The sequence below is a fragment of the Paramormyrops kingsleyae genome, chromosome 16 (genome assembly GCF_048594095.1).
Source record: "Paramormyrops kingsleyae isolate MSU_618 chromosome 16, PKINGS_0.4, whole genome shotgun sequence".
NCBI lineage: Eukaryota > Metazoa > Chordata > Actinopteri > Osteoglossiformes > Mormyridae > Paramormyrops > Paramormyrops kingsleyae.
The window spans coordinates 31,335,380-31,350,734 of record NC_132812.1 but is presented as its reverse complement, the minus strand read 5'-3'; the positions used below and the strand labels follow the sequence as shown (position 1 = coordinate 31,350,734).

The following is a 15,355-nucleotide window of genomic DNA, read 5'->3' as shown; positions in this document are numbered from 1 at the left end:
GTCACCCGTATTTACCTGTGAATTACAACATGTACATTTCATACAGGCCTACGCTATTCACTGTTAATTTGGCGTCAGTGAGGTCACCCGTATTTACCTGTGAATTACAACATGTACATTTCATACAGGCCTATGCTATTCACTGTTAATTTGGCGTCAGTGAGGTCACCCGTATTTACCTGTGGATTACAACATGTACATTTCATACAGGCCTACGCTATTCACAACCTTCCATGACGGCTTGTTTCTGAATAAAAGACTATGACAGATATCACTCACTGGAGCCGTATGGAGGTGTGGACACCGATGTCAGCCTGCTTTGAGAAGGGTCTGCTTTGTTATTCATGTAAACCAAGTGTAATCACAAGGTCGTCGGTTCAAACCCAGCCTCAGCACAAAAAGTTGCTTTTATAGCATTGTAGGCCTACAAATTGAAATACAAAATAATTATACTCTTTCATTAAAGAGTCAAAAGACAGACCAAAAGCTGTTGCATTTGTTATCACACACAAGTCACATTGGGGGAATGCATTATTTTCATGGATGTCAGTTATCTCAAAAACTAGAACCAATTCAGCAAAAGTAATGGGATTTTTTAATTCAGCACCCTCAAAATACCCTAAGTCCATTCAAAAACCCTTGGCACCTGAAAAAAAAAAATTGGACCTGTGTTATTATTATTAAACACAGGGGGTGCACATTTTGACATGCATCCTTGTTGAAATATTATAAATACACTTCTTTTATGATCAGAATGCAGTGTCAAAGGAGTAGAAATTTTTAGATTAATATAATTTTAGTCATTTAACAATGTTCATTTTCAAAATAACAATTATGTTATGAATGTGTTCATAAATTCTTATCAACATGGCATTCATGGAAAGTGTTACCAAGATCACTATGGTAACTGACAAAAACCAGAACCTCACAAATTGCTACATCTCAGGTAGGATATGTGTCCAACATATACAGGATGCATATGTGTGTTTATTGAACAGTGAGGATAAAATGAACACATGTAGTATGTCATTTAACTTTCTTTTTATGACAATTTTGCTCTTGGGATTCAGTTGGTAGGCTACTTGTTAGCTTATGAAATTCCCTCAATGATTTCCTGAGGATAATGTTTAACTTTTTCTTGTATATTAAAGAAGACTGTGTTTGATGTTATAAGTTGTTAACATCAAGGGTATAACTCTCTATAATGAGTATAAACGCTTAATAACAGTGTGGTTAGGTGCAGACCTGAGAAACACTGCATGTTTTTTTCAACAGTAACTGTTTTCAAGTTCAAAAGTAACCTAGTTATTTGCAGAATCAGAACAGAAAGACTTAATCAGTTTTCCAGTTGTTCTGCTGTACTTGTGTCTCTCACTCCTTCTCCCTCTACCAGGTCAAAGAAATGTTCCTTCTCTCCACGTCTGTCATGGTGTTTCTGGGCTCGTTGCACGGTGTCTGTGGGGGAGCGTACTATGGACACAAGCAGCTGGCCCAGCAGCCGCAGTTACCTCACATCCCCTTGGGGAACGACGGGCTGCCCCCACAGCATTACCTGGGTCAGGAGATGCCGCATGTGCAGTATAGAAAGGAGGGGGCTGTGCTTCCACAGTACAGGAAAGAATTGCCACACTTTCCCATGCATTTAGCCCAGGAGATGCCACACAAAGACAAAGGTAAAGGTAAGGATGCCTTACAAATGTCACAAAGCACAGCTCTTTTCAGAGGCAGACATTTCAGGTCCAGAAAGTAAAAATCCAAACCAGGATTTTGTTTCAACCAACCAGTTGAGTACTCTGTGATTATGACTCTTTATGCTCAAATTTGAAACAAAATTCTTGTTTGGATTTTTACTTTCTGGACCTGAAATGTCCACCTCTGGCTATTGGTTGAATGAACTGCTTGCATTATGAATTTACTGTTACAGCATTAATGAACACTACTATTGCTTCCTATCTGAAACATTGTAAGTAAGATCTGAATATTAATCAGAAGGAGGGAATTTTTTAATTAAAACAATTTATTACAGACAGTCAAATAATTTAGATATCCCCTGACTTAAAATCTATACACTGAAAGGCCAATTTACACTTCACCTCATGTGCTTTCGGTCATGCACAGAGTGAGGTGAATTCAATTTCATCATCGGGGGTTTGCACAGGACTGCTGCGGATGGTGTCCCTGTCGCCCAGATATTTTTGTCTGGCAGAAATTATGCGTGTGCATGTGCAAGATAATCAACTAGGGATTTCCAGTAGGTGGCAGTATGGACTTTCACAGAGCAGAGATTAACCAAGAAAGAGTAGACAAAGAATTGTTGTTGCAGTAGTTATGGTGAGCAGCTGTACGAGGAGATGGTAACTACGTATCTAATTTTTCATACTATTCAGGCATTATACCATGATATATGGTATCTTCAAAGCAACAGTATTCCGGCATTTGGGGGGGTGTCCCAGCTAATTTCATCACATGGATTTCAAAATACTGCAGTATGCCATGTTAACTTAACCCCCCCCCCCCCCCCCCCCCCCCAAAGCCTAGCCCAAACAATTTTAAAACTGTTTATAAGAAGTTATACTACACTGCTTGTGTTTGTGTACAGTATCAAGTGTAGTATGAACAAAAGCTTCCATGTACACTACTGTCTGCAGCCCGAAAGCGCTCATAGAAAAATGAAGTATGAACTAGGCTTAAAAACAAGGTAGCCAGATTTTGCCCAGAACTGGTAGAAACTCCTTCAGGATTGTTGAAGAAGTATTCTGGGTGGCTACATCTAGAAGCAGGTTAAAAGAATGCCAAGAGTCTGCAATGCTGTCATCGAAGCAAAAGGGGGCTATATCAAAGAGTATAAAATTAAATTTTACTCTTACTTGTTGCAAAATCTACTATATATTACTTAATTGACTCAAGACCTTTTACTATAAGGTGAATAATATACCTCAAAATAAAGAGAAATGCATTAAAGCAGGTGTGTCCTGAGTTTTGACTGGTACTGTAAATCAATTAAAGCTAAAATACTGAAAATAAAAAAATCTGTGACAGATGTATATATCCTCTTTCTGAAAAAATAAAATAATATATATATATATTTTTTTTCCCAGGTAAAGCGATTCTCAGAGGGGAGAAGGGACTTCCAGGAGACACTGGCCCCCAGGGTCCCCCTGGACCTCAGGGCCCCCCAGGACTACCTGGCCATGGTCTACCAGGCCCACAGGGGAAGCCAGGTCCCCCTGGTCCCCAAGGATATCCTGGCATAGGCAAGCCAGGCATGCCAGGAATGCCAGGAAAACCAGGAGGAATGGGACTGCCTGGACCAAAGGGTGAGCTGGGTGATGTTGGTGGAGAAGGACCAATGGGATTGCCAGGGCCGCAAGGTCTTCCTGGACCTCCAGGACTGCCGGGCCTGGCAAAACAAGGAGGCCAGGGGTTTCCAGGACAGCCAGGTCCCCGTGGGGAATTTGGTCATAAGGGTCTCAATGGATTACCAGGCCTACCAGGGCCTAAAGGTGACAAAGGAATTGGTTTACCTGGATTACCAGGACTTAAAGGTCTGGGTGGACCCCCAGGGCCAGCAGGTCAAGTAGGACTCCCTGGAGTAGGAAAACCGGGTCTGAATGGGCTCCCAGGGGCACCTGGAGTTTCAGGGAAAACAGGTCCTCCTGGAGAGCCAGGGGTTTCAGGACCAGCAGGTGAGAGGGGACCGCCTGGCCCGACAGGACTACGTGGTATTGCTAAACCAGGACAAGATGGGCTGCCAGGACAACCTGGATTTCCTGGAGGAAAAGGAGAACCAGGCCCACAAGGCTTACCAGGTGCCCCAGGCTTACCAGGATTTGGGAAACCAGGATATCCTGGCCCCAAAGGGGACAAGGGACTGGGTGGCTTACCTGGTGCTCCTGGAGCAAAGGGTGAAAAAGGTCATGGAGGCTTCCCAGGAATGGCTGGCCCCCCGGGACCCGTTGGAGCTCATGGCTTGCCAGGGCCAATGGGGCCACCTGGAGGCCTTGGCTTCCCCGGTCCAAAAGGAGAATTTGGTGCCAATGGGCTACCAGGGCAAGCAGGACCTCAAGGTCTACCAGGACCCCCTGGGTTACCAGGTCAGCATGGATTACCAGGAGAGGAGGGACAGCCCGGACCACGTGGTTTTCCTGGACCACTAGGCCCGAAAGGGGAAAATGGGCACAAAGGATTACCGGGACCTCCTGGTGCCCCTGGATTGCCTGGCATCAAAGGTGAAGGGGGATTCCCCGGCGACCAAGGTCCCCAAGGTCCAAAGGGTATCCCAGGACTTATGGGTCCCGGTGGCCCATTAGGGCCGCCAGGACTTCCAGGTCCCAAGGGAGAAATTGGAGCACCTGGCCAGCTTGGCCTCCCTGGTGAGGGAATTCCAGGGATCCAAGGTCCCTTAGGACCTCCAGGAAAACCTGGTCCAAGTGGGCCTCCTGGTCTACCTGGCAGACCAGGACAACCTGGGCCTCCTGGGCCCCCTGGACCTCCAGCACAGCCACCCGGCATTGGGCAAGTCCAGCCTGAGATGGGTCTTGATCTGGAAGGAGCCAAAACTTTACCGCAAGGTTACAAGAAGGGCAAACATGGAGGAGACTTTATGGGTGTAAATGGCCTAGATGTGCCTGCATTCACAGCTCAGTTAACAACACCTTTCCCTCCTGTGGGTGCTCCGGTGGTATTTAACAAGGTTCTCTATAATGGAGGTCAGAACTACAATCCACAGAGTGGCATTTTCACCTGCAACATTCCTGGTATTTATTACTTTGTTTACCACATCCACTGCAAAGGAGCCAATGTGTGGGTGGCTCTTTTCAGGAACAATGAGCCTGTTATGTACACATACGATGAGTACAAAAAAGGTTTCCTGGACCAGGCTTCAGGGAGCGCAGTGCTCCCACTAAAGCAAGGAGACACTGTCTACATCCAGCTTCCATCAGAACAGGCAGCTGGACTTTATGCTGGCCAATATGTCCACTCATCTTTCTCTGGATATTTATTGTACCCAGTGTAACAGAATTTTGAAAAGGAAATACAATTTTTTTAAGGTTTTTAAATCAACAGTGACAAGTGGGCAAGTTGTGCCAACTCCTACCCTCCAAATACACATCGGAATGTCAAGGTACATACTGCATATTCAACTTTTAAAGGTATGATACAGACTAGAAGACTACAATTTCTTGTTTGCGAAACAAAAATAATCTAAGTAAAACAATTACTTGACTACAGGAACATACTACAGACCAGCTTAATATTTATTTTGAAACATCAGTAGTTTTTCAATGACAAATAGCTCGAAATAGCTTATTTATGTACATGTTTGGCACTTGTTTTCTAGTTTTGTTGCAATGAAAATAAGATTTCTTATTTTCAAATATCATGCCTTTTTGTTTGTTTGGAAATGGCAGTGCCCCCCTAAAAAAAGATGAACGTTTTCGTATTTTTGACAAATGAGAAATATTGCATTTTCTAGTACCAAACTATTTTCATAACCTTAGTGTGGGTCTCCTTTGAAGCAGGCCTCCTATTCCATGATCTAAAGTCTGGGACGGCTCCAGCTAAAGGGGGAATAGGCAGTTGCCTTGGGTCTCCAACTTTCCAGTGCCAGAAACTGCCACAGTTCTAATAGAGGAATTGAAATGATCATCAGTGTTCTTGGTAGCCGGCGCCTCCCAAGTAACGATTTGCCAAGGCCACCTCAAAAGGTAGAGCCAACACTGTTCAAAGGTTTATAAAAACAATGTTTATATCTTCCACATACTCTTTTACGTAGGAATATTACTTTAATGGTACTTTAAAGTGCACTAGTCTTGGGCTGGTTACATGTGTGACATTGAGAATGACCAGTTTATTTTTTCACTTATCAGTGAAAAGTACAGGCAGATACAAAATATCTACATAATAAATGATGACCGGTTCAGATGGAAAGTCTTCATTGCAGCTTACTTGTACTGAGGATCATTTCTTGGACACAGAGCTGAAAAAAATGACCCCTATGATTCCCATAATGCAAAGCTGACCAAAATGTTTTCGTCAATATTGTAATTCATGTTTGACTACTGATTACCTGAGTTTATATATGTGCAGAAAAGCAGAATAAAGAATGTAAAGAGGAAGGGAGGAATTTGAAATCAATGTATACTTCTTTTGTTTCGTTTAGTTGTCCTGACAATGGAGTTAAGTATATAGCCACATGAAATCGAGTGTGGGCGATGTGGTGGTTTAGTAGACATCACTATTGCCTCACATCTCCTGCCTCGGCTCTGTGTGGGATTGTGGAGTTTGCATGTTTCCCTGTGTTGTGTGGATTTCTTCTGAGTACTGTTTAGAAAATGGTTGATGTCTCTAAATTGCCCATTGTATGTCTGCCCTGTGATGGACTGCCATCTTCTCCAGCTGATCCCTGGCCTTGTTCTGTATGCTTCCTGGAATAGTCTCCAGGCCCCTCTGCCCAGGATAAATGGATGAAATGCACAGTTTTATGGTCTTTTTTAATAAAGAAAAAATACTTCTTATAACATACCTGTGGTTTCATTACATATTGGTTCAATGTTTCACGTAAAAAGAAAGGATTTGTAATACAAATGTTAAAATACACAAATTAGAATTAAAAATGTGACCGCAAACCCATCTCTCTCAATGAACCAGTGAAATTCCCAACCTAAATGTATAAGCTAATACAGTGGTACCTTGGAACACAAACTTAATCTGTTCCAGAAGGCTGGTCGAGTTGCGATTTGGTTGAGGCCCAAGTCGAATTTCCCCCTAAGAAATAATGTACATGAATTTAATCCGTTCCAGACCCCCAAATGATTGTCTATTTAAACCTGTCTACCTACCTAAATAATTGATTAACAATCAATACAAAACTAATACACATATGAAAAAGCACATATACAAAAGCAATAAACATAAAATAAATGACAATTGATGAGCACTTTACCTGTATTGATGTGAGCTGATGGCAAACTGGAAGTGGCAGGTGGAGAGGGGGAGGGATGCAGGGGTTATTGTTTGGAAGGGGAGACACATCTCTATCTGTACAAATTTTAGCAGGTCTGTTTTGTCTTGTCGTGTTCCGAGTTTTTGGTCAAGTTGTGGCTAGATTTTTCTCAACCAACCCGTTCGAGGTCTGAACTGGTAGAGTTGAACGCATCTTGACCCATACAAGTTTTAGCAGGATGGTCACATTCCAAGATTTACGTTAAGGTAGAAGTCCTGAAAAAAAATCGACATCCAAGCTGGTCGAGTTGAGAGGCATTTGAGTTTCAAGGTTCTACTGTACATGTGTCTGCTGGGCCTCTTATGGAACAATAGCTTTCCAAACCAAATCATTGAAATCAGACAGACTATACTTCTTTTTACTTTACCGTTGTAAATAGGATTATGTGCCTGTAATCAGAAGGTTGCTGCTTCAAATTCAATGGCAGGCACGGTGATGTCATTGTTGGGCCCTTGAACTATATTGCACCCTTTACCGCAGTTCTTCCAGGGATCATGGCTAACCGTGCTCTTCGATCCTCACTGTCCTATTAAAAAAAAAACTTACATTTCTGAATGCCCAAAGTCGAAGCTTGCTGGGCAAACTAACACATTTTGTTTGCAAAATGCTCTAGTCCTCAAAGAACATTAAACACATGCCACAAAAGCACACGATTAAACAATAGAACTTGTGATAAAGTACATAAGTTCTTTCAACATATCACTAAACAATAGTACAGTAACTTCAGACTCAACCAATTCCATAATTTGTGCTGTATTCATTTGCTATGCATCGGAACTTTGCACAGTGCGTAAAGCAAGTAAGCTAATTACAGCATGGATGTCATGCATTGCTCTTAGTAAAGGTGGCTATTACAGAAATAACCAGCTCCTTCACTTTTGTTTTTTTTTTCGAATTTGCACTTTGAAACACCCTTTGAAAATATGGTAAATATTGAATTTTGTATTTATGCATTTCCTCTAATGAGCTGATGTCTCTGTTCCCATTACAGACGTCGTCTAGGAACTGCACACCTTGAAAAGTTATTAAATCGGTTCCCCGGTTTCCCAACCCAGCCCTCAGAGTTCCACATACGGTCCAATCTTTGGCACCCTCCCAGTGACAAGCCAGACAGTCCCCAATTTTGATCCCTCCTTACTGGGAGTTGGGAGGATGCAAAAAAATGGACTGTCTGTAGGTCCCCGAGGAATGGACTGGGAAGCACTGTATTAAAAGATACTTTAGTTACCATGTATACAAGTACATAATATTTAGTTGATATTCACATACCTTTTCTACTTCCCAATTTATGATTCTATGCCTTGCTTAGGGGCCTAACACTGATGACTGTTCTATCAATAATGGGATTTAAACTCACAACCTTTTGACTACAGACACAGAGGTCTAACTTGCAGAAACACATACCAACTCATAATGTGCATTATAACATACGTTTGAAAGCACAATTCACACACTACACCCACCCCCACCAAAAAGAGCAACAATTTTCACACCAAATAATTAAAATAAAATCTTTATTTCTCTTTTTCCATATTCTCAAAGAAATGCTCACTGGATTTAATCCAGTCAAATCTCATAATTAGCCCAAATGTTCTTGTCAGCATCACATTGGGTGCCGTGTCTTATATGCCAAGGGGAAATCGGGAAATACCACACAATGGCACAGTATATCTGTCCCTGGCTGGCCAAAGAATGTACCATATATTTTAGTAAAACACAGCAGTCAAGGCACGTTTGGAAGCTTGAATGGCGATATGGGAGTAATCTGATATGGTAAGTGTCAAAATGATTTATAATGAGGGCCAGCAAGGCTGCTCATTGTGAACCCCAGACTTAAGCTCTACGCTGCCTGGCCCAGGCTCCAGTTTCCCCCACAAGCCACACCAGGATAACCAATAGGAAGTTGGATGGAAATAAAATCAATGAAATTACTTTTCTGGGCAATTAAAACGAATATTTAAGTTGAGTGAACGAATAAATGATCAATTCACTGAAAATTGTGATTTCCACCTGCAGTGATAATTTTACAGGAAGTACGTCATAGTGCCGTTATTTCCGAGGGCTGGGGGGGAAAAATCAAACGCTTCCGGGTTGTTCATGCCTCAGGGGAGCGAAAGGAATATCGTTGCGATTGCGAGGAGGTCTTTTTGGATCAAGTCAGCTCGAAATTAATACTGTCGCTACTTATCCAACATACTTCGTTTTATTTTGCCAAATCTCAGTTTTCCTCACGCGACAGCAAAACGTACGTATCTACTGTTCTGTTAGCGAATCTGATTAGCAGACGCCTCCTGTTAAACCGTAAGGATGCGGGGAGATCTCGCACGCCCATGACTAAATGAAGCGGCACGTGAGCCTTTTTATGGATAACAAAATTTAGATTAAAACAAACCTGCATGTGGGGATCGGGCTAGGATTGTTGATAATACACATTTAACTAAATCTCCGTGCTTTTTTAAAAAAAAAAAAAAACATCGCAAAGACAGGCGCTGCATGCAATATGGCGATTAACGTGCACAGTGTATGTAGTCGGCAGTGGTGATAACTCGCGATCTGAACTACTTATACAGACTTATACACGTTATCATCTTATTCAGGCAGCCGGAATAGATCCTGGTATCTGCGTCTGTTTTTCAGCTAGTTACGAGAAATGATTTAATAAGGCTGCATTAAATGCATCGTATATCCAGGACTCCTGAAAATATAAACCAACAACTATAGCATAATAACGTTTTTTTATTGTATTCATATTGTCTTGTAGATTTTGCTTGGAACATGTGCATGGAATAACATAGGGATAGTCATTTTTCTTATGTTCAGAATTTCGCTTAACTTTTTCATCTTGCACATCCTTATACAATTTGTGACATAACGCGTCATTTTTAGCGTTTGACTTAAGTGCGAAGCAGAATGTAAAATGTAGAAGGTCGCTGACATCAGGTTAATTTGAAATAAACTACAAATCGTATTCTTTTATATTTAAGAAAGTTTTATTCCGAAGCGTGTATGATGCAAAATACGAAGACTATGGCGTAAAACATGTATCTAATATGGACCGTTGGCATTAAATGTTAAATGTTCGCAATATGTAGCTAAACAACCCTATAGCCAAGTACTTTTTTTCCCGACTACGATGAGTTGATGGTTGGATGGAAATTCAGCGTTCCATTGGTAAAACACACAGTTTGCTTTGTGGATGTGCAGGGACGTGCTATGGCTTCTCGCGCTGGCCCCAGAGCTCAAGGCACTGATGGCAGCGACTTCAAGCACAGAGAGAAGGTAGCGTCGCACTACCAGATGAGGTAGGCCGCCTCCACTTCGCAACCTCTTCCTTTTATTGGGCCCGTCTCTGTTTTTATGTATGTTAATGCATCTGGCATTCCAGTAACTGGCACAATTTTAATATATCTGTATAAAACATAAAAATTCGCAATATGTAATAGAATTATTCTATTTAAAATCTATCCACTGAACTAAAATAAAGAAAAGCATTGTGCAATACATATGTCAATTCCTGAGCATGCCCACAGCCTCACACTTTAGTCTTTCTGTTTGTTCTTCCATCTTTTACCTCTCAATCTCTTATGTTGAGTCAAATATATTTTTTAAAATAGAATATAATAATCAAATATGAGAAATGTGTTGGAATTCAGTGTTTTGTATGAGTACCTTTCAGCTATCTGGAAAATTCGACTGTTCCGCCATGCCTTGGTCAAGATGCTGACAGATGCAAGACGTTTTGCTGCATTTTGTCTGTCTGATTACCTGTGTCTTTTCTCTGTCTGTTGGTTGCTCTTCATCTCCTGCACTCATCTTCACCATATCCCTGTCTACCAAACCATTTGTTGCCTAAATTATCTGATTCCAGTTAACTGGACCTTCTGCAAGTTTGCATATTCCAGTCCCAGTGTTGTTGCATTCCTAATCGACATACTTAAAACTGAATTGTTCAATCAACTCTCCTGTTGTAATGCAGTGTCCTTTGCGTGTGACTTTTCCAGTGTGTCACTCAAGTCAGAGATTCGGAAGCTGAACATCGTCCATGTGCTGATCTGGCTGCTGGTGGCAGCCCAGGTGACCGTCAGCAACATGGGCCTGGTGTCACATGACCTGGTGGCCGCTCCTTACCAGTGGGAGTACCCCTACCTCATCAGCATCGTGCCGTCCATTTTCAGCTTCCTGGCGCTCCCACGCAACAACATCAGCTACCTGGTACTTGCCATGATCAGCTCAGGTCTCTTCTGCATCGCCCCTCTTATCTACGGGGCTATGGAGATGTTTCCGGTGGCTCAGCAGCTCTATCGCCACGGAAAAGCCTACCGCTTCATCTTCGGCTTCTCGGCCGTCTCCGTGATGTACCTGGTGATGGTCATTGCCATACAGGTGCATGCCTGGCAAATTTACTACAGCAAGAAGCTGCTGGATGCGTGGTTCACTTCCACACAGGAGAAGAAGAAAAAATAAATAACTGACTAGACAACTGGGAAAAAATGTGACATTTAGTACCTCTCTAACCCTCCCCCCCTCCCCCTATATCCTTTTTTAATTTTTTTTTTTATTTTTAAGTGGTCTGATTTTATGGAGAATCAAGATGGATTTTGTGCTCGGACAAAGTGACATCCCAGAAGCAGAGTTCAGTTAGGCACAAAGCTCATTTTTAATATGTTCTAGATGGGATTTCATGCTTCATATCCGGTTATCGAATTAGCCAGGTGACTGAAGGAATATGTCATCATGCTGTCACATAATAGTGACACTGAGTCTCACTGCTAAAGGTTAGCTTCTGTGCTGAGATCTCGGCATGAAGGAGTTGGGGACCTGCCGGGGTTGAATGAGCTGCATGTTGTTCACCATTGTGCCTGAGTGTGATTGTCACCACCATGCCAAAAAAACCACAGTACTCCAATAAATTTAGGGAGGTCATGCCTGAGTTTTTGTGTTCTCTGTTATGAAACATTGACTGGACACACAGTCAGTTCCACGGAGAATTCTCTGATTTGCAAACAGCAGATTCTGCAGTTAACGATTATGTTACCAAAGTATCTGATTGCGGCTAGGAACACAGCAAGGCAAAACGACTTCTAGTGCCCCATGTAACAACAGACCTGTAACTTACTAAGCCTACTTTTCTTGCACGAACAGTAACTAAGCTACTTGTATCTGTACATTCATTTATAACCTGCCAAGTATGATGGGTCAGTAAAGCATCCAGTGCTGGTTGTTGTTCTGCTACTTCAACAGAGCAATCTGCAGAAGACTGGGATTAGTGTCCTCTATTGGGAATTTCCCATTGTGCTCTGGGTATCATATGTAAGGCATCTTTTTGGATCTACCTGAGGTGCCTTTACAGTTTCTGTCCTGGAGCCTTTAAACATTAAATGGTTTCTGTATTGAGAGTGGCAACTGAAGAAATTCAGCTAGTTCAAACCAGGGATAAAGACTCAGATTTTGCAGTACAAAGGATGTTAAAATGAGGTTCTCTGAAGTTATCAGTAAATAATCTATGGATATTACACAACCCTGTCTTTACCTTTTTTTTACATTGTTATAGTTGCATATTAATACAGTGCCTTTAAATTATGCAGTTTTGCAAAGGTTGATATCAGTGCCTACGTTGATAGATGGGTGTTGCCGATTTTAAGAAAATTGACTTCGTAAAAGAAAGTAGAGGAATCAAATTGTAATACTGCAACATTCTGTTTATAAAATGTTTCTCATGCCTCTTTATAACACTGCTGCTCATAAAGATCAAATTACTTGAAAAACAAAGTCCAGGGTTACCCATTCATCTATAATCCCATCCACCTTTTTTATACATAAAGTTTTTCCCCCTAGTCCTCAAAATCTATGATGAGGTACACCCAAATCCCCCCCCCCCCCCCCCCCCCCCCCGACACATACACCCCAGTGAGATTGGTGATGGGGAAGGGTCCCCCCCCGACACATACACCCCAGTGAGATTGGAGAGGGGTAGGGTTCCCCCCCCCCCCTGACACATACACCCCAGTGAGATTGGAGAGGGGTAGGGTCCCCCCCCCCGACACATACACCCCAGTGAGATTGGAGAGGGGTAGGGTCCGTCCGTCTGTCCCCCCCCCCTGACACATACACCCCAGTGAGATTGGAGAGGGGTAGGGTCCGTCCCCCCCCCCGACACATACACCCCAGTGAGATTGGCCAGGGGTAGGGTCCCCCCCCCCCCCCCGACACATACACCCCAGTGAGATTGGCCAGGGGTAGGGTCCCCCCCCGACACATACACCCCAGTGAGATTGGCGAGGGGTAGGGTTGCTGAACTCCCCCATGATGCTTATTTCTGGCTGCAGGCCTGGTGTATGAGTTACATGTAGTTCAGGGCATTATGTTGCATATATGTAGTCCGTCAAAAGTTTACCCTTGATTTGGGTTTGGGATGTCTAGACATGGTCAAGTTTTACTGTGTAAATTTAATAAAGGAATAAATTAATAATCTATCTGGGATGAGAACCAAATGACATAAAAGTATATCCCAGTTTTGTGGTTTGTGCTGCTTTGCATCCCTTAATCACCAAGCCGTGATTGTCTGAACATGAGCTCTCTGCGAAGTCTTCCCTCTGCGTCTCCTCGCTGGAGGAGGTGGCTGGGGCGAGGGAGGTCCGGGCATCCCTGCTTGGACAGCTTCCCCTGTGACCCGACCCGGGATAAGTGGAAGAAAATGGATGGATGAGGGACTGCACAGTGAACTCACCTCTAGAGACTAAGGTTCAAGTCTCCATCCTGGTTCTATGTAGTTTGCATGTTCCCTCTGAGTAGTCGTGGGATCTTCTCCAGTGTCTTCCCACAGTCCAAAAATATGCCAAGGTGAATCTGAGACATGAGGTTTGCCATAAGTGCAAACTATTTAACTATTTAGATAGATGTACCAGTCTATAGCTTTAGGGTTACAGAAATTAAACACTGTGTTTCACAGGCTACCGGCCAGAGCCGAATGTGTGATTTTTAATTAATAAGCCTTAATTAATAGGATGTCAGCAGAATGATATTAATATGGAGATTGTTTGAGACAACGCTGAATGCAGTGGTACTGGAAGAGCAAGCAAGGATTGATTGGGAAGCAGGTAAGGTCTTGATGTCAGCTGCAAAGGGAAATGTGCTGAAGGTTCTCCTGTAGGCAGTGGAAGGAAAACAAAGTAGGAGACCAGGGAAAGTTAGACCACCACTGCTAACAGACAGAGCCTCAGGCTGAAGTTCCTCTTTGTCCACCTGTTAAATGACTTATTTTATAATAAAAAATATTTAATATCATTGTGAGACTAGCATCAATGAAACATTTAAATATATTTACGACCATTCTAAAAATGTTTTTATTGTTTTTAATTTTAAAAAGGTCTTGTTATTTATATCAATCTGCTTATTCAATACAAGGGGAATCTGGAGATTATTCCAGACCAAGCAGGGACTCTTCTGGACATGATGCTGGCCCATCAGTCAATTACACTCACCATAAAGATGCGCTGTTTATTTACCATCGCAATTACTAGATTTAAATGTAGCTGAATGCATCTAGGGGTGGTGCTGTGGTCACCTTACACCTCTGGGACCCGGGTTTGAGTCTCTGCTATGGCTCTATATGCGTGGAGTTTGCCTGTTCTCTCTGTGTCGTCGTGGGGCTTCCTCCAGGTGCTCCAGTTGAGGTTAATTGGAGTTACCCAGTTGCCAGTAGGTGTGTGTATGTAAGTGAATGGTGTGTGACTGCACCCTGTGATGAGTTGGTGCTCCATCCTGGGTTTTCTCCTTCCTTTTGCCTGTAGTGTCTATGATAAGCTCATGACCCTGAATAGGATAAGTGGTCACAGAAATTGGGTGCATATATCGAATCGCCTGATATATGCAACTGCTACAGAGATATGTGTCTTCATTCGAGGGGTTGTTTACAGAACGAGTTTTGGCTGATATTGGAAAAAGTCAGCAGTTGTTTTTAGACACATCAGTGAAGTGATTTTTGGCATTAGATCCACGTCCTGCATAAGGCCTTATTGAGTACAGCGTCATGGTAAGCATGGCACTTATCCCACGCAGCAGGGGCAGAATACAACCTACATGGCACGCCAGTCCACTGTGAGGCACACACTCACACACTGAGATGGAATCTCTCCTAAAGATCTTTGGAAAAGGAGAGGAAATCACAGTAGACAGAGGAGGGAAAAAACCAGTGTCACCCTCTAATCATGAGAGGAAGTGCCACTTCACCATTTTGGCAAACCTGGGTTAATAAACCAACATATAGTCTTGACCAACCCCAAAGGACTAGACTTTTTGCAATTTATGTAAACATTTGCTGAGTAGCCTCTGGTAATTCTGGCTTAATGA

The 15,355-nt window shown here is 42.7% G+C and overlaps 2 protein-coding genes across 2 annotated transcripts in view; both read left to right on the top strand.

The window, feature by feature from the left end:
* The window catches only part of LOC111850275 (uncharacterized), a 33,772-nt gene extending 27,247 nt beyond the window's left edge, over positions 1-6,525 (top strand). The window contains exons 2-3 of the mRNA XM_023823995.2: positions 1,394-1,679; positions 3,099-6,525. Coding sequence (XP_023679763.1) covers positions 1,403-1,679; positions 3,099-5,017 — 2,196 coding nt within the window. The 5' untranslated portion in view covers positions 1,394-1,402 and the 3' untranslated portion in view covers positions 5,018-6,525. The remainder of the gene's footprint in view (positions 1-1,393; positions 1,680-3,098) is intronic.
* A 2,551-nt stretch (positions 6,526-9,076) lies between these two features.
* Positions 9,077-11,929, top strand: jagn1a (jagunal homolog 1a). The gene is made up of 3 exons (XM_023823904.2): positions 9,077-9,251; positions 10,211-10,308; positions 11,008-11,929. The coding sequence occupies exons 2-3, from the start codon at positions 10,220-10,222 to the stop codon at positions 11,468-11,470; spliced, it is 552 nt and encodes a 183-aa protein (XP_023679672.1). The 5' UTR covers positions 9,077-9,251; positions 10,211-10,219; the 3' UTR covers positions 11,471-11,929.
* Positions 11,930-15,355: the final 3,426 nt, after the last annotated feature.